The 20,601-nt window shown below is 36.3% G+C and overlaps 1 protein-coding gene across 2 annotated transcripts in view; it reads left to right on the forward strand.

Annotated features, from left to right (window-relative positions):
- MRTFB (myocardin related transcription factor B) overlaps positions 1-20,601 on the forward strand; it is a 66,496-nt gene that overhangs the window by 17,087 nt on the left and 28,808 nt on the right. For both annotated transcript variants that reach the window (XM_009639577.2, XM_035895106.1), the window contains exons 2-6: positions 12,730-12,795; positions 15,144-15,199; positions 15,755-15,830; positions 16,907-17,068; positions 17,639-17,823. In XM_009639577.2, the coding sequence (XP_009637872.1) occupies positions 12,730-12,795; positions 15,144-15,199; positions 15,755-15,830; positions 16,907-17,068; positions 17,639-17,823 (545 nt within the window). The remainder of the gene's footprint in view (positions 1-12,729; positions 12,796-15,143; positions 15,200-15,754; positions 15,831-16,906; positions 17,069-17,638; positions 17,824-20,601) is intronic.

The following is a 20,601-nucleotide window of genomic DNA, read 5'->3' on the forward strand; positions in this document are numbered from 1 at the left end:
GGCAAACCCAAATGAAGTACATAGAGGTCAAGTAATTCAGAGGGTGCTACAGCCTTTTGCTTCATAATCTATTTTGCACAGTTTGAGAAATCTAAAAATCTAGAGATAGGTAGTACAGTGTGCTTATTTCGGCAATGAGGAACTTATGAGAATTGCTAGGTGCTGTTCCTTTTTTACTTAGTATTTCTTTATAAGGAACGAGACTTTTGATGGAAACACAAATCCCAACCCTCTCTTTAGCAAAATAACACTGAGGGCATTGGAAGGTTAGATGACAAGGATGAATTTTTTTCTTTGCTGAGGCTAATGAATACTCTTAGAAGATACACATTATAGCATCCTATAGCATAGGAGGAAATCCTCTTAATTACCCTACTTTCCTGTAAGCAGCTCCTGTGTGATTGCTACATATTGTCTGTTCTGTGAAAACAGTTCTTAATTTTATCTGTTTTTTCAAAATTACCTTTTGTATGATCAAGGAACAAAAGTACTTTTTGGCTCTGAGACTAATACAGTGCTAACTAAACAACTTTTTCAGAAATTCCTATAGCCTTGACTTCTAATGTCAAGTAAGTGGCTGAAACATTTAGAAAATTCAAGTGAAAAATCTTGAATGAAATTCTGACACCATCGTGCATACAGTTAGTAAGAAAGAGTTAGTATCCTCAACAATGCATATGTTAGGAATTAGGAATATATTTAGGTTGCAGATTAGAAGGTTTCGAACTGAGAAGTGAAGTGAATTTAGGAAGTCTTGCCTGCCTTGTACCTGAAGTTGTTTTAATATGAAGATTGATGAGCTCTTGTGCAAGAGTGTACGACTATGCAGAACTCTTGAAGACACAGTATTAAATTGGTGAAGCAAATCAGTATGGTGCTCTCTCATGTGGGATTTAAAAGGAGATAGGGTCCCAGTTTGTTTGCACAATGTCTTTCATACATTAATCTGAGCTTCAAGGTTACCACTTGCCTGAAGGTTACTGTAAGGGGGGGAAAACAAAAACTAACCAGGAAGGAAATTTTCTTTCCACCTTGTAACATAATTTCTTTCCTGGATTTGTATTGCTTTTTAATTTTACTGTTTTGTGAGGAACTGGAGACTGCCAAGTGTTAGAAACAGGATACAGGGTGGAATGGGTGAAGCAAAGGGATTTCTCAGGTGCTTGCTGGAAATGTCTTCATGCCGTATGGTTAATAGATTACCAGATTTAGTCAGGAAGGAATTCTTCCCTTCCTCCCCTGCAATGAAATCAATATTGCATGAGAATTGTTTATTGAACAGATTTCCTGCTGTTGATGGCATATTGAGTATTGGTGATACTCCTGACGTCTACTGCTCTCCTGCGGTGGCTTGTTAGACTTAAAGATTCTACTGTTGGTTTGCTCATTTTGTTCTTTTGGTTTGTTTTTTGAAAACGCTTCAAGTTCTGTTATACGGTGTTTACATGTGGTTTTATGATCCCTTATTAGGGGCAGTCTACCGGGTATATTTCTTGGAACATGGATAATGAGAAAAATACTGAAAAAAAATAATTACCCCTGTTGTCTCAGCAAAGGAAACACTATACATTTAGTATACCGATCCTGTGAGGCTGTGTTAAATTCTTAACTTTTATTTGTCTACCATAAACAGTCTCTTTAATGACAGTGGGATAACCGTGTGTCTTACAAGCAAATCAGCGCTTGTTATGCAAAATTTTCTTCTTCAGTGTAGCACTTAAATGAATAATAAATATGTGTTAATCCCACTTCAGTAAACAAAGGCCACAATGTATTAATTTGATTTTGTATGTAATCTGTACAGAATTAGAGGATACAGTGGCTAACCGAGAGTTCTAAGAAAACTTGCTATGGCAACTACAAGATTTCTTAAAGGTTTTATGAAGGGTTAGGGTTAAGACTGCTGCTGCCAAAAGTAGGTGTAGTCTCATCCAGCCCTACCCTGCTTACTGCCAGCCTCTTTCTTGCGTTGACATTAGTAGTTATGCAACCCTGAAGTGAGCAGGATCAGTAAATGGGTATTCCTGAAGACTACTTATTTCAATAGTATTAGTTTTCAGCCAGATCAGAGCACTGACTTGTCAGGCTGCATTGTTGCCAGTGTTGATGCAACAGAAGCAGATGGGGTTGAAGGGAGGAAGAGACCATTGTCTTTTTATCAGTAATCCTGTCTTGGATCATTAAGTTATGAAACCACACTCTGAAACCTCTGTTTTGTTGCTATGCTGGAGGTTTCTTCTTTACCTTCACAAAGCACCCAGCAAAATATGTATGTACCTCAGCTTTTTAAATGCGAAGTCCTTTTTAATGCAGCAATTTTGCTGTCACTGTAAGCAATCTGACTCATCCACTGAGCAGGCATCTGCAGAAATCTGATGTCTATATAGCAGAGTTGACACAATGCCATTGCCTACATCCCAGTTTGCAATTGAGCATCTTAATGTAAATCCACGTTCCTCAGTGTTTTGAATTAATGTGTGATCTTGTGAGTTGGAGGGTCTGCTTTGGGTATGCATTTTGATTGCTGACTCTACTATGCCTAGGAAAAGCATGGAAAATGGAGGTAGTATCTTCTCGAAAGGGCTTGGCTGGAAATTGCTGTCATCATTCAATGTAATATGCTCAAAATCACCACAAAGCAAGTCTGTAGTAGATGTAGAATTTGAACACAAGTTTCGTGAGCCCCTTGACAGAACAATTCTTGGCTGATAGTAGTATTTGAGGAAATGCAAATTATTTTTTAAAAAAAACAGAAGACTGTACTAAACAGAGGAATACTTGCAGGTTTAGCAAATGTAGTTATTGTTAATATAAGGTATGCAATTTTACAGAATATTTGAAGTGTAATCTTCAGTTTATTCAGGCTTTCCTGGCAAGATGGTAATAATTTTTCTCATTTTAAAGAATTAAACAGAATTGTGAAAAGTATAGATTTTGCTTTTTACATATACATGCATGTATATATATATTCATCCCAGCAGACATTCTGGTAAGTTGTTTGGAGGCTTGTGTATGTTCTGGCTTGTTTCTAAGCAACATGTTCCATAGCAATTGGATCAGATTGTCCTATATCCTACTCATTTAAGCTTCTCAACTGATGATGATGTTATGCTCTATATTTTTGTTTTAAATGTTAAGTTTACATTAAATTCAGCTATCTTTTCAGTCTAGCTTTTCATTATACTTTCAGCATGATGATGTTACTTCTGGAAAGTTATGTGCACATTACTACCTGCTTACAGACAAAAGCTTTAAACCACAGTGGTACAACTTAAAAGATTCAGAGGTCCTGCAGGGGTTCCCGACAGAATTCTAAAGAGATTATCTGAAATGGCCCTCAGTAGTCTCCATTCACATGCTTTGCATTTATGCAGAACATTTCTATGCTGAAATGAAAGTATGTCTGAATAATTGCTTAAAGTGAGTATGCATCAGAGGCTGTTTCACTTTTTTCTTAATGATTTTGGATATAGTCCTAGCAGAAAAATCACATATACAATAATGGCAAAAAAGAACATTAAAAGTATATAAAAATAAGTAAGGGATTTTTTATAAAAGCAAGTAAAAATAAGTAAAATATTTTCTTTTTTAAATTATACCCTTGCTATGTGAAAGTTTTGAAGACTGAACCCAGTATAACACATTCACTCATGTTTAGATGATGTCTGATTTCTTTAGTGATGAATCATTTTTATTTTAAAACTGAGAGCATTTAACCTACTGTATCACCGTCTTCAGGCAGATGGGAGGCGAGTACCACGATTTTAAATGCATTTTGTCTTTAAAATGCTGTACAACTTTAGAATCACTTCCAACAAATTACAGGTAGTTAAATATTTTCCCGTCTTTTCCCTCTCCTTCCTTCCTTTGACATGCCATATAAATGAAAGGAATGCTATGTTACAAAATTTCTGACATTGGCCACGTGTGGAATGAGTAATACCCTCAGGTGCAAACTAGCTACCATATTCCATATCCTGCCTGAATCTGTACCTTGCATATCACCTGCTCTTTCTTTTACTTATGATACAAAACATTCAGTTTATTAAATTTTTAGTTTTATTCACAGAACAAATATTAGTTGAAAAGATTAACCATTTTTGTCTCAATAAAGCATTTAATGAATTACAAATGAACTGCAACACCCCATATAGACTTGAGGGAGAAACAGTCATGACTCAGGAGAAAGCAAAACATCTGTCTCTGGAGAATTAACTTAGTGTAAATTATGCTGTTTAGAAAATGCCATATAAACTTCTAAGTCCAAGCAGGTGGTGTTTTGGGGTGTGAGGTGCACAGTTAAGTACTTGATACTCGATTCCTGCAATTCTGTAACTGTCACTGTGCTGTGGGATTGGTCTGGAATTCTAATACAAAGCTGATGCTTAGATCACTTGTATAGTCCACCTACCATCACATAAAATACTCTTCTACTTTACTGCCACCGTGCTGTTCATATATTTGTATTAATGTTATAGTCCTGATGCCAAATAACCAGTTATAAATTACCTCAGATCGAGGATATGGTAGAACAGTTCATCTCCTGCAGCAGTGCTTCGCTACAGCTAGAATGTCTGTTGTTAACATCTATTGCTCTGTGTTTCAACCTCAACATGTTAGAAACCTTGGCTGCATAAAAGCTGTTTTAAGCTGGCAGAAAGAAATGCGAGGCTTTCTGTGGAACAGCTTTTAATTTAAAGGAAAGGGCCCTGTTTCCAGCACTGTTTCCATGGCAGCCAGCCTAGCAGCCTGCACTGGAGTTTCTACAGCTCTTGGAAATTTCCAAGGGAGTATGCAGGAATGTTGGACATTACATTTTCCCATTTTTACTTGCAGTTCTAAGGGCTTAAATAGCTAATATCCACTGGATTTCAACTTTGGAAGAAATGATGATTACATGCAGAACATAAAATATCTTGATGTGTTATTTTTCTTCTTGCTGTTATTTGAAAGAACTGTATGCTCTCTGATGAAGGCCTTTTCAATGGTTTAGTGTCTGTTTCATCTGTGTAATTGTTAAATGTCAACGGCTATTTGCTGTTTCATAATACCTTCTATAAAAAGATGAAATTTAAATTTTATTTTAGATTAATAGGATATGCAATTAACTGTGTTAGATGTGGAATTACTAGTGCTGGAACTGTGCACAGTATGAGTTCTGGTTTTGTTCAAGACAAGCAGCAGTGGTGAAAGCTTGTCAATCAGTGTAGATAGCATTGTTCCTGCAGGACAACTATCAATTTATTTTTGGCCTCTTTACATTCCAGTGCTTGTGATTATATAGTACTACTTTGAGACATCTTTTCCATAGGGTACAAATTACAGATTTGCTACTGAAATCACTTGCTCAAATTTGATAATAGCTGTTTGTTCCAAGTGATTTAATAATACACTTTATTTTCACTTATTCTAACATTCACACTGAGTAAGACCTGACTGGACTGCTCTACATTTCTTACCTTTCAAAGGGTCTTATACAGAATGTGATGTGAACTCGCTTAAGTGTCGATCTGTGCCAGCTTCCTTGTATTCAAACCAGCATAGCGCTTCAGCAAGCTATTGAGGATCTGCTTGTTTTGGTAAATCTTTATGCCCCTTCAGGGCATAGTGTATGTGAACCTGAACATACTCACTGTTTGAAAACCGGGAGCGTTAACTTTATAAAATTCACTGCTACATAGAAACAAGTTTCAAAATAATCAAGTGCATTGGTTAACAAATAGCCTCTCCTTTGTAGTACCATCATCTCCATTCCCTTGCATATAGAAGCGTTGATTCCCTGGTATGCTAATACTGGAAGAAACTGTAAGAGTGGGAACACCAGCCTCTGGCACTCAGTTTTTCAGGTCGTGGAAAAACTATACCTTCAGTGAAGTCAGAAGACTTCTACTGACTTTATGAGAATCAGATAACCAGTTGCTCTTACTGTGAGGAGGGATTATGCTTTTTGGTTTTTTCAGTAAGTATTAACTAAGCTGTCTAAGATTGAATGATCGTTTTATTGACTGAAGACAACACATGGAAATTTTGGAATCTCTTCACCTGGTGTTAAAGTGTTAATCTTAAAATCATAAACTGAATTGAAAATAAAAAAAGAATGCCCTCCCTTCGCCCTCAGTCAAAACAGGAGTTTGACTGACCTCTCTGTGCATGGCTTTCATTCAGAAGCAGTTCAAAGACAATTTCTTAGAGTTGCAGTGTTGCAAAGGGGGATTCCTGCCAAATAATGTGAAGTGCAAAATATTTGTGCCATCTTTCAGCAACTAGATTTGCTCAGTGATGTTAACATAGCCCTTCTTTTGTACATACACTTTAAATGTGAGGAATGCTATTACTGACATTAATAGTGTATTAACATATCTAAATCTCTGTCAATTCTGGGCCTTTATTTTGGAGATCATCATCTATGATTTTAGATGTTAAGCAGCTACCTGCCTGATTTTAAAAATGTAAAAGTGCAAGGTAAACTATCGGGCAACAAGCTGAATGGGTTTATCCCGATAAGAACAATCTGTTAAACACAGTGCTTGAGTAAGTACCACCACATGGGGAACTTTGTTTTGTAGCACCTCATGTGTTTTGAATTCACCCTTCCCCAGGTTCCGCAATAGTTTGTCTGTAAAACAGTTCTTTGTAATAAAGAAGGAAAAAAAAAATAAAAAAAATAAAAAATACCCCTCCAAAACACTAGAACAAATAGTACAGTATAATAATGTTGGCTAATGCCGCAGTGGTTTTTAAATTTTTTGGAAGCTGCGTCCTCCTATCTCATCCATCCTTATTAGATTTACCTCTTTGTGTCTTACTGACTGTTCTAGAAATCTCTTGCTGTATGGATTTCTATACATATGATAAATAAACTGTATTAGATTTAATTACATTAGATTCAAACCAACCTGATTCTGTTCTATAGAGAGTTTCTCACCAAAATAAATCGACAATTCTTTGCCAAAAGTGCAAAGCTGTGCTACATTCTCACATCGTTCATTCTTGTCTTGAAGACAATTTCATCACATTTTTCTTAGTGAAAACTTGTGATTTAGTTTCCATGATGCCCGTCTTCTGTATCATTCTGGCTGTTCTTTGAGCTGCTTTTTGTGAGTCCCCATTTCCTTTTGAGCTTCTCACAAACCTCATTCCTATTCCTTTCCTTTATACCCACTTCCGGTTCATCCCCAGTATAAGGGTACAAGTCTGTCTGTAACTTGTTTCTGCTCAGTTGTAGGGTTCAGTCCATCTAACTAGTCATTACTGACTGTGGTAGGACCACCTGTTCTGACATGCACACCTGTAAGCCAGATATCCTCTGACTAGATGTAGCTATGCAACTCATGTACAGGTGTTACCATTCCTTTCTTACAAACATTGCTGCTTTTTACTTTTTGTTGCGGGGGGGGGACGACAACGACACATGACACGACTAAAAGTGTTTCATGTCCTTATGGCTTTTACTGAGATATAAAGATTAGCTTTTTCCTGATCTGTTTGCTTTGGAAAAGCATAATTTTTTCAGCTTTTCAACTTTTAAAAATAATACATTTACTCACAATTACTTCCTATTTAGAAACTTTCTTTTCTTTAATAACATGTTCAACTGCTCAGTATTTAAACAAACAAAAAAATCAGATACCAAACTTTTTTAACCTTCTTAATTTTTGAGTTGTTTGCAAAAGCAAACATCTGGTTTTCATCCAGCTTTGTTTCTGTTTAACCTCCTTGCTCTGGTCAAGTCAAAATTCTTCTTACACCATCTTTCTAACTATGAGTCATTTCTTCTTTAGTATTCTCCCTGCGGTGCTTCCCTGACTAATAAGTCATGCTACAGGCTGTCCTTTCTTTACTATGTAATATATATAAGTTCCCAATATTTATTTAATAAGTGAATAACTGCACGTACTATATCTTCTATAGCTCCCATTTTTTAAAAGTCCTCCCACAGTTTTTATGACTTGTCTAGATACACATGGGACAAATACAAAATCATCCCTTACTTCCTTTGTGATGCCCAGCATAGGTTAATGGATAATGGGTAGGCAAGCAGTGTTATGAGAGATGTTAACTATTTGTTACATATATATGCTAAAAAACACTAAAGCTTCACAGCTGAGTGCATATGGTTTATGTGCAGGTTCATTCTTACTACTCTTCTCATCCTTCTGTTATAGTCCACTGTGTATTCTCTTGTAAGACTGTACATTATTTAGGATATGGGTCACTTCTTACTCTTTCTGCAAAGCTTAAGTCAAATATCATAATTGAAGCCACAAATTATAGATATAATACATTCATAAATCATGTAGCAGGGCTTCCCATCATCTACATTTGGAATTAATGATCATTAAAGAATTAGTTGAAACCAGTTGAAAAATAAGGGAGAAGCTACCTCTATCCTGACCACTATTTTTTGCTAAATAGATTTATTTTAGTCTCCCTCCCCCATTTCCTGGGTGCATGCCACCTACCGTGGCCAAGCAGCATTAATTTTCAGGAACCGGCAGAAACCGCATCAGCTGCAAACCTAAGTAACACATCCACTGCAGTATGTTTTTACAGTGTTGATGCTTCCATAGTGTGGGGCTGTACATGAGCGTGATGTCAGAGGGAAGCACAGCTTTTCCCCCTTTCTGACCAGGTAGCACAAACAGGGAGCTGCAGGAACTGCATTGCACTCACCAAGTCTGTACCAGTGCACTCACAGTGTCCAAAGTATCTTCCTCTTTGGACACACACGGTATGTTCCCGACACTTCCATGTTACTAGTACTGTTGGAAGAGGGTTCAAAACAGGACCGTGACACAGAAACTTTGGTACATTGTTTTTTGAGGTTTTGTTTGTGGGGTGGTTGGTTGGTTTGTTTGTTTCCAAGAGAAATTTCAGCAGCTTAATGTACCTCAGGCAGAGTATTTTTAAAGTGTACTTCAGGGGAAAACAGGGGAATATGTATTAGAAGTGTTGGAGTAGTTATTTAGCTTATTTGTGTTGGCAAAGAGCAGTATCGTCAGGCTGATTTTTTTTTTTTCCTCCCGCAAACTTGCCAATGAAAAATTAAAATGTAATAATTGCTAAATGCTAAACTAGTGGGATGTGTTTAGACTGTCCAATCCAACTGTATGACCTGAGCATTGTCTGTCTCGGTGTAGTGGAATGCCATCATACGTAAGATAAAAAGCCGTGGTCTGAGAGTCATGTCAATAACTGGATCTGGGAAAACCAGATCTTTAATTAATATATAATACATTCCTAATAAAACTGCCCCTTTATATGTAATTTTAACAGTTAAACTGATTTCTTAAATACTGTCAAGCTATTTTTTCCTGCACAAAGGCTTTGCACGTTACATTTGAGATTGCAGTGATACTAGTTTAGAATTTTAAATAAGTCTGATAAGATGAAGAACAAGTATCTGTTGTCTGTAATAGGTTTCATAGAGTAGATGGTGGATGCGATTCCTACAAAATAATTTTCCAATTTAGCCTGCTGTCCAAATTGGTAAATTACTGAGGGCTTTCAAATTGTTGTTATTAACTCTGCAAAACAGCATGATCATTCTGTAGTATGAAGGTCAATCTGAAAGTTGTTTAACTTTTCCCACTTCTAAGCTTGCTGTCTGAAAGCACCATACTAGCAATGCTTAGGTAGCCATAGCTGAGCCAGCTATGGGTTTGATAATAAAGCTCAGTGAAAAAGAAAGTCTGAGTAAAAAGTTTATTAGAAATCAGAAATATAACGTACCATAAATGCATTTTTTCTTAATAGATTACTTGCATATCACATGTTGGTAGATTACTTGCATCAGTGATAACATTCCTGCACCTGTGGCAATATTACTAGCATTCGCTTGTTGATCCACTGCGTGCCAGGTGATGGAATCGAAAAAACCCCTAATTCTGATTTACTTACTGTGTCTGATGACACGTATCAGCTCTACCCTGGACATAATTGATGTTGGAGCAGGTCATTTTTCTTGAAGACGAGCTTGAAATAGAGAGGCATATATTTAAAACTGACTTGTAACTAGGTAAAAGATTTGCTAGACACATTTGTTGTGTGTTTATAGTGTTCCAAGAAAGCCAAATTTAAGTATTGTTTAAGTTTGGACTAAATACGGCTGTATAACATGGATGAGATTCCTGCCCAGAGCAGAACATACTTTTGAACCCTTTCCACAGCTTCCTAGTTATGTAAAAGGAAGCATAGCTTGAGCGAAGAACAGAAGTTAAGTCAAGTTTTAATCTATTCAAGACCAAAAATATTGGGTCTGAAATACGGTAGTCTTGCCATGCTGCTTATGAATTGTCTCTCACATCATTTGGATGGGTAAAACTTAAGATTTTTAAAGGGATCACCCATTTAGTTTTAAGACGAACTCTCAGCTTTCTTGATTTTACAGCTGTAAGCAAGAGGATCCAAAACAAGAACACATCAAGAATTTTTTCCTTTCCTGTAAAGCGCTTTCCTCAGCGCTTTGTGCTAGTGCAGTAGGAAATTCTTAGAAGTAGCCCTAGAAGCTTAACATCATAATATTGTATTGTATGCTTAAATGCATTTCCACTGAAATCTGTATTTCTTGAAGTTTTCTGCAGGAATGGGCTAAGTCCTGACCCAATACCTTATTTTTCTTAATTCACACTTACTTGTATTAAAGCCTGCAGATTTTTAAAGTTGGATGTACAGTTGCATAAATGTGTGTTTGCACACACTTACCTGCATTTTTGGGGGCAGATTAGGCCAATTGGACTGGAAACCCACGTGGTTTTCTGCAGAAAGATTTGCAGAATCTCTACCCATGCTCTGAACTCACTGGGAGTAGGTAGCTATCTGTACTACACTGCCAAACCCAACCTAGGATAGTGCTGCTGAAAGGAGTGTGTAACAGCACCATCTGAGTTGGTTCAAGATTTAAGGCAGCACAAGTTTGCATCTAATAGTGAAAGATCTCATAAGAAGAGGTCATGGCTTACCTGGAGCCATGTGAAATTAAGGAAGACCAAAACCAAATCATTCAAATTATTATAAAATAATTATTCAGTTGACTTTTATAGTCATGTAACATGGAAAATACGATTCATTACTTAAAGCAGATATTTTCAAGTTTTCAGAGGAACTCAATACATTTTGAATAACTTCCCATCAATTTACATTTTACTGTTGTTGCTTTTGCGTTCTCCCCTCTCTGTCCTTTGTAAGTCTTGTTTAACAATATTGTAAACTCTGAACAGAACTGCCGTACCACAGCCCTGAAACATTTGTATTTAAATTCTCAATGTTTGTGTGACACATGAAAATAATGTCCTTGTTTTCAGGGCTCGCTTTTCCCGGTCTTAATGTTTTAGCCAGAGGAGTATCCTTCCTGTAGTGCAGAACAGGAAATAAGCTGGTTCCTTTTAAATTCTGAAAACAATGAACTTTGTCCTTAGCCTGATTTTTTAGAAATTACATTCATTTTGATGTTTTGGACAATGTATTAGCTTGTTTTGCTTCCTTGTGAAATACAATGGGAACAGCATGTCATAATCATACATCCATAATAAGCTGTCAAGGCAGAATTTAAGATGTAAATATTACATCTTTAACTTTTTTTTTCCTTGAACAAGCATCTTGACCGTCTCTTGTTCAAAAGATGAAGTTTCACGTTAGGGTAATGGCTCTATGTGTCTAAGATATAATGAAGTACTATGATAAATTGATACAGAAACAAGAAACAAGGGGAAGGGAACAACAGAAGAAACAAATAACTACTTCCCCCCCCCCCCCCCCCAGGCAAACTAACAACACGGGAACATTTACAAAAAAGCCCTAATCTTTGAAAGTACAAGGCCTTTATGTCTCTGTCCTCCCCAAGGTTTTGTGCCATTCCTGGTATAATGTGTGTCACATTGGTTATTCTTAAAGTAACAATGAGAACCTTTGTCCATTTTATTAAGTGTAATGAAACATAAGAAGTTGCCTGTGAAACTGTAAACAGTTTTTCCAAATTTGACAGTATTGGATTTATTTGGTCCTTGAAATAATTATGATAACACATATCTCAGTTAATTGGATGTTCGGAGAGAGGATAAGGTCTGTTCGTGATTGTATCTTTTTTTGTTGTTTTTTTCTAAATAAGCCAGATAAAATCTGGCTTTTCTTTGGTTTCTTGTGTTTCAGCAAGATTTATTTAAATATACAATAAGCCTTCATATTTTAAAAAAAATCCCTACGGAAAAACAATTAACCTTTTAAAATGCTCTGGAAACATAATTTTTATTTCAGCATAATGCAGTCACGTAAGATTGGTTTAAGACATGTAAGAAGGCTATATAATCATTACATGTTGCAGTTTATCATATTAACTCTTTATACCTCACTATGTTTTCTTGACTCTGTTATCTAAGAGTAGTGTTACAAGGGGGAAAGAAAAAAAAATCCTGGATTTAGATGTATACTTAATATCTCTTACAAGGCCTAACTGATAGGAAAAGTGGATGTATATATGAAACACAGTCCCTTTATCAGATGTAACTGAAAAGCAGCAAACTCTAATATAAACAGGGATCGGAAGCAATCACTCCAAACTGTGTTAACAGCAGTTGATCCTTAATGATGGGTGTCTAAGAGGTTACCATCAGGTCTGAATACAGAAAAAGTAGTTCTGATGTTGAAATACTTGTTATCTTTTTAATGGTATTTTATACTTTCAGATGGGTTAGTAAGCTTACATATGAATGAATGATTGTTTTCTTTTGTCAGTACTTCAGCTGAGGCTACAACAAAGACGGACACGAGAACAGCTGGTGGACCAGGGCATCATGCCACGTAAGACTTATGACATTTCTAGTAATTTTTATTGCTATACTGTATGAATTATGAACTGAATATATAAAATAACAAAGATAAGCATTTCTGTGAGAATTATAAAGAATAACTTCATCATTTGAAAATACTTGTGGGATCCTTTTGGTAATCTAAATGAGCATGAAGTAAGTTCATCATGCTTACCTAATGTTTCCATTAAAATAGCCATTGTGATGAAAATAAGGATTTGCAGACATAGTCTGCTTCTCCTTTTATTTTCTTCCTTTAAATTATGACTAATCTTACTGAAATAAGTTGAATTACATGAATGAGCAGACATCAGTAACTAAGCAGTCTTTAAAGAGCAGGATGGCAAGGGCTGTGACTTATGTGCCAACAGACGTGTCTTCTGTGTCAAATCTTGCATGATGGTAGCTGTGAAGTTACAGGGCATGAGGCAAGGGATTAGGCTGGGCATTGTACACTGGATTGTATGACCTAATGCAGAGAAGCTTCTGTGCCTAGGCCTTTCTGTGTATGAACACATTTCCAAGAATATGGGAAGTGGCTTTGTAGGGTTTTTAGAAAACTGTTTTGGTTTTAGAAGAGTTTTTTCCAGTTGCCGGAAGCTCTTGATCAATTTGCCAAATGTGGCAAACTCTCCAAATTGGTGTAAGAGTTTTGTATTCTCTTCCAAAACAAAGATTATATAGTGGTAAAAATTCAATGAATGCCATTAGATGCTGTCTTCAGAAGAGTTAAGATGTTGCTGATGAGCTCAGTGTGAAGCGTCTCACTAAGGCAGCAACTTCACCAAGTTCATAAATACAGTTGAAGACGTGTTTATGATTTCAGGATTCTGTAATGCTGAGCTTCTGACTCTTTGGCTTTACAGCTATGCAAGAATTTATCATTTCTTCAGTAAACCATTTTTATCTCTAACTCTGTTCTACCACTAGCATTTAATTGCAGATCATAGTGCTTTGATAAGCAAATAATGTTTGTAAAGTTGCACATTTGTTACATTTGTATGTCTGTATGTCTGTCACAGCACTTATATTTTGAAAGTAATTGGCATGCTTTATGCAATTGCACTTTATTGCCAGAGTCCATTTTCTCCTTTATTGATTTCAATCTGTTAGAGATGATGGTTGTTTCAGCAGTAGCAATTTAGGAATCACAAGAGGGTCCTCCTGAATACAGATATTTAGTGGCCCAGCATTCAACTGCAGTTAACTCCTTCCTTAGAGATGTTTTGGTGTTCCACCACTTGGGCTCCCAATGACTAAGCTAATTGTTTAGTATAACATCTTCTAACTTCTTTTGAGATCAGCCTGGCTTCAGAATAAGCGGTGCACAGAAAACATCGAGAATTCCTAAGTGGACAGTGTGGGATGAGAATGGGCTTAAGATAATATGTCCAAGTTATCAAAATATTTGATTGTGAAAAGTGATTTTTCCTAAAACAAACAAACAAAACCCCTAGCCCCTGAAAACATAACAAAGTTATGTCAAATTATTATAAATAGCCCAATGTGCACTGGTGAGTTCTAGCTTGAAAGCTCAGCATCTCTCTTCTTGAAGATTTCTGAGTATGCAGCAGACTTCAGATTGCTTTACTAAAGCATCTCCATCCCAGGTCTATAGCATTCGTTATCTTCAGGAATGGAATAATCTGTTTCTTCTTGAATGAAAACTGGGACAAAACTTCTAAACTGTCAAAAAGTGTTTTGCAGTATCTTATCTCTGCCAAAAGTATGGCAAATAAGATGGATCGTGCCTGCTGCCATTTCACTTCTTTCAACAGTCCATGTCAATGATGAAGCACTCTAGAATTCATATTATTTCTAGCTGAATAGTGTTTTTTACTCTTTTGGGCTACTTAGCAGCTAACCATCATTCTGTTTTCTAATCTAAACATTTGGGGGTTCTATAATTGCTTTTTTACAAATCAGCACAAATAGTTCTTAAGGGACGGTCCAGTTCTCTCTAGTAACAACAAGTATAAGGTACAACCAGATAGCACATACAGTGGAATAAATGAAACAGTATTTTGGCATTCTGAACCTTACCACATAAAACTTATACTGTGGAACAGTTTTGGTAAATAGCCCTCGGTGTACGTAGTGAAAAAGTTAACCGTTACATGGTAGTACCTGCTAAAATCAGATATTCCAAGTATTCTGGATAGGAGTGTTGCTTATCTATGTTAAATGTAAGTGAATATAACTAGCACGAGACAAATGAAAGCCTGGTCAGATGCAGACACAACTCTAAGACGGTTTTAAACACCAATACACACATCCCGATTAGGATATTTCTTTTGGAAATCACTTCCTGTCAATGTAACTCTTACTCTCTCTTTACAGCTTTGAAAAGTCCAGCTGCATTCCATGAGCAGATAAAGAGCCTGGAGCGAGCCAGGGTAAACCACTTTGTGTAAACTTGTTATTAACATCTGAAAATGGATAGTTGTATGTGATATTAAATTCTCTGAGTACATGAAAAATTGTTACTGTTACACGTTAACGTGCTTTTATCTTGGAAGAATACATTAAAATATTGGTGTCAAATTTGAGAGGAACTTTCTTAATTCTTCACAGATCAAGGTGGGGGGATAAACTTACGGTAATAATGTAATACATAACTACCTCCAGTTAAGGATAGGATCCCTGGGTAAATTATACTTGTGCAGTATTTTTGTAGGAAATCTATAATACTGTGATTTTGTGTGGTGGTAGGGATCAAATCAAGAAACATTCCCAATTTGTTTGGGTAAGATAGATAGAAATTCATTAGCTCTGCTTAACTGAAACAGAACAAACCAAACCAAACCCCTCTACTGCCCATGTTCTAACAGTGGTGTCCACCTACCTGAATACAACTGCAAATAGCCATTGATTGGACATCAGTGATTTATCAAACCACTTTTATTTTTCTAGTAAACAGTAGTTAATGCTATTTCCTTCTTTCTTTAAAGACTGAAAATTTTTTGAAGCACAAGATTCGCAGCAGACCAGACCGGTCTGAGCTGGTCAGAATGCACATCCTTGAAGGTATGTACCCAGCTGTATGTACCTTTTGGGCTGCTATTAGAAGGCACTTCCGTTACACACTCAATTTTCTAACTGAATTAGGCTTTGATATGCATTATTTCTAAAGGTTTATATTCTCTACTTCTCTGCTTCTACAGTATCTGTTGTAATCTGTATTCTAAATCTGTATAATAATAGATACATCTATGGCAGTGAAAGTATTCTCAACTGTGTATTTGTTTACAATTGCATGTTGCTTTTATTCTATAATGGTAATTATGCCATGGTATATGTACATGTAGCATATATACTGCTTCAATTTCTACTCATACCCTAAAATAATCAGCCAGCCTTGTACTTTCCCCCCACCCCAAACAATTTTTAATAAACTTGACTTTTACCCTGCCTTGTTATTTTCCTTGTTGCTCAGGTCAGTTGAAACAATAGTCTTTTTATGAATGGGGCTGTATTACTGTGTTTCACCATAATCTCACCAAATACAGAAATTACCAAATAACCATAATCCAAGTCAATTTAATAGCCATTAGTTTTCAAAACATGCATTTGGATACTGAACCCAGATAGGAGTCTCCATATTGATAGACCACATCCATATTGACAGACTGTCTCCATACTTCCATGAAATACAATTTTGAAGACTTGAGTTTGTGCTAGAAGCTTTTTTTAAAGGTAAACTTTTCAAGATGTTTGTCAAGAGAGAATCCAAAGATCAGTGGATTAATTAAACCTTTACCCTAGCTCACATTGGTAAACCATTAAAGCAGCAAATGCTGTCTTCAGATTATAATCAGCCTTTGTTATTTTATATTCCCTATTTTACTGTTGGACACTATACAAATGTTTACCAAAAGTATTACTGCTGTTAAAAAGAGGTTATATTTATAGAAAAACATGATCATGGGGGTGAACAATGTGTACTCATATAATCTTATTTTTGCTTATTAATTTGAGACTTTCCAGAATACTTGCCTGCTTTTGATAAAAGTGAAATGGTTATTACAAAGATAAGACAATGTTGTTTGTCATGAAGTGGGGAAAAGATGGAACAGAATGTTTAAATCAGTATATCTTTTTAGAGACCTTTGCAGAGCCTTCGCTACAAGCCACTCAGATGAAACTGAAGAGAGCTCGATTGGCAGATGATCTGAATGAGAAGATTGCTCAGAGGCCTGGTCCTATGGAACTGGTAGAAAAAAATATTCTTCCTGTAGACTCCAGCGTTAAAGAAGCTATTATAGGCAAGTAGAAGTCCCACAGCTTCTATCTATTATCTATATGGCATTGAGGAAAATAATAATTTAACTCTTGTGGATAAAGTTCAATAGAAGAAAACATAATCAAAGTTTATTACTACTTATTTTTTCAGCTTCTGAGTCCTAAATTCTGTCATCATTTAATTAAAGTTACCCTATTTTTATTTGAAACTAAGTGAGAATTATATAGTTGGAGTATAATACTGTCTTTGAAAAGACTTGTTTCTTCATAAAAATTATTACAAAATAATCTAACATATGTGGCCATTACTCAATCTGTTATAGGTGTCTATGTGCATTCCACATGTTGAACATACCTTTTAATCTCTTATTTTGATAACTTCTGCTATGCACTTCGTTTTATTGATTCCTTGAATATGATTTAATATGGCTTTCATTATATTAAAAACACAATAAATACTTACCTAGCATATGTTTAGACTGTACTGAAAACTGACCATTTTCTAGCAATTAGCTAATTCTGCCACCAATGTCTAAATTTAATTTGTGTAACTAAAAAAAATTCTTTTGCTTGTTTCTTTGTAAACATTGTAGCCGTTGGACAAGAGAATTATCCTCAAGCTTTGGATGATTATTCATTTGATGAAGATAGCAGTGATGCTTTATCACCAGATCAGCCAGCAAGCCAAGAATCCCAGGGCTCAGCAGCTTCCCCTGGTGAGCCAAAACCAAGTGACTCACCATCACCAATAACACCAAATGCTACTACGTCAACACAGGTACAGCTCTTAATGTTGAAACAAAATCTTCACAGTATGTTTTTTGGTCTGGCACTATAGAAATGGGGCATGGCTTCACATGGAGTGAATACATTTGCTGTTGCAAAGGAGTGTCTGGGACTCCACTTTCTGTTTGTGAGGAGATAAACTAGAACCCTGGCTTAGCTGATGGCAGTGATGAAATTCCCATAAACTGTAGTAAAGCCATAAATTCACTGAAATTCATTATGGCTTGTAGAAGATCTACAGTTTTCCCAGAAATTGTTCAAAGGTCATATCCATGGTTTACCCCAGCTGTTATTGATTACTTCATGTCTGTCTTCATTCTGGGCAAGGTCTTGAACTCGTTTAGAATTAAACTTAGCTGAAACAACAACAGTTGGCATCAGTTCCATTATCTCCAGAAAAGTCCATAAAAATAAGCTTCACGGCATTATTTAAACGTTCTCTCCTATAGTTTTAAAATACTGCCTAAAGAATTTACAGAATGAAAATAACCTTTATATTGATTTTTCTGTGAGGTTTTTAAGTATTTTCTCAAGTTACTTAGAAAGAAAGGAAAGTAATTAAGCCTGCCATGGCAGATAAAATGTTGTCTTTATAGTAGAGCATTTAAATGTGAGAACTTAAAGAACAGTGGATTTGAATGAAAATACTTGACTGTTTTCAGAAGAGTTGCAAAAATTAGTTTTGAAAGTTTTTTTTGATTTGAAATGGACAGTAACATCGCCTACCCTATCTTTAAACCCTTTATAAAAAGTGCTGATGTAAACTAATTTGCCAAAACGGTAATGAAACGAACATCATGTGCTACAAATTAATTTCTCTTATCTTCTATTAGCTACTGAAAACATGGGGTTATATCACAATCATACAGTTAACTGGATGCTTTCTAAAATACCTTGTACGGAGCTTGCTTCACAGGTCTTTATCTTCACCTTTGAGTTCATCAGTAAGTTTATTCACATTAATGAGAAACATGTATTTATTTAAGGGTTACTGTGTTCAGCTTAAATAGATTGTTTATGATGTTTTCTGTCATACCTCAGCTAGTAATTTTAAACTTACTAACTTAAGCCTGGTTAAGAGGAGAAGGCTTTGATTTTAACTAGATTTCTGCAACTATCATGGAACTTTTTCTCTGGATAGAGAGACCCAAATTAAGGCTCCAGTGGAGGGAAAGGCAAGCAAAGTCATCATACATTGTCTGATGGCAACAAGCTTGAACTCCAAACTAGCTGGATTTAACAGTACTCATCTCCACTCATTAACAACTTGTTCTTTTGAGACTGACAGAGCTAAGTAAATGACAAATTGTGCTTATATTCTGAGTTATACTTGCCCAGAGGAACCATTAGTTTGTGTTTATGTGTTGAAATGACGAGTAACAAAAATTTTGCCTTGCATCAATGCTGAATGAGTTGTTGAACCAAATTTATGTGTGTGCTGAGCAATCACATATGCTAGAAAGAAGTCCTTGATCCTAAACTACTGTTTCTCCCAGTAAGCCCATTTTCCTGGGGTACATAAATGAAAGCAGCTATATTATCACCAAAAAATAATTTATCACAGAAATCACACAGAAATCACAGAATCGTAAGGGTTGGAAGGGACCTCAGGAGATCATCTAGTCCAACCCCCCTGCTAAAGCAGGCTCACCTAGAGCATGCTACACAGGACTTCATCCAGGCGGGCTTTGAATATCTCCAGAGAAGGAGACTCCACAACCTCCCTGGGCAGCCTGTTCCAGTGCTCTGCCACCCTCAGAGTGAAGAAGTTCTTCCTCATATTCAACTGAAACCTCTTATGTTTCAGTTTGCATCCATTGCCCCTAGTCCTGTCGCTGGACACCACTGCAAACAGACTGCTTCCGTCCTCTTGACTTCCGCCCTTAAGATATTTGTATGTGTTGATGAGATCCCCTCTCAGTCTTCTCTTCTTCAGGCTGAACAAGCCCAACTCTCTCAGCCTTTCCTCGTAGGGGAGATGCTCCAGTCCCTTTATCATCCTAGTAGCTCTCCTCTGGACTCTTTCTAGGAGTTCCTCGTCTTTCTTGAACTGGGGAGCCCAGAACTGGACACAGTACTCCAGGTGGGGTCTCACCAGGGCAGAGTAGAGGGGGAGGAGAACCTCCCTCGACCTGCTGGCCACACTCCTCTTAATACACCCCAATTTATATTTCAGATTGATGCATTTTACCATACTATCCATGTTTACACTTCATTAAGTATTTAGTGGAAAGACTTGAGGTTTCATCACAGTATTATATATATGAAGTGACTTACAAATGACATCGGTTTAGTAATGTTGCACTCAGCTTTGTGTACTTGGTATCAATATACCACACATGTATAAGCAAACACATTTCGGTAATGTCATTTTAGTTTAGTTAGCTGAGATGTTGTGTATGAATTTGAGGAGTATTCCCTAAGCAGAAAGTGTGAATCTGACGGAAATTCAAAAGCTTTAGGGCTTTAACTTGTTTCATTTCATGCAAGTCTGTACCTAGTAAAAACAAATTGGGTTAGCCTGTATAAAACAAATATTAAAATACTTTATTTTGAAAGAATTTAAGAGTGTATCAAAATTTGACCAATGTGGTACTACTATAAATGTGTAATATTCTTCAGGTTAATGTTGATCAACTGTAATTTATAATGGATTTTTTTCAGGAGGACTTCCTAAGAGTGTTCCTTCATTACTTTCTCCACTATACAAAGAAGAAAAAGATGCATAACTTTGCAGTTCAAATTATTTTCATGCTTGTCTTTTTAGTAA

Source organism: Egretta garzetta, unplaced genomic scaffold (assembly GCF_000687185.1).
Source record: "Egretta garzetta isolate BGI_Z169 unplaced genomic scaffold, ASM68718v1 scaffold575, whole genome shotgun sequence".
In the NCBI taxonomy this organism is placed as follows: Eukaryota; Metazoa; Chordata; class Aves; order Pelecaniformes; family Ardeidae; genus Egretta; species Egretta garzetta.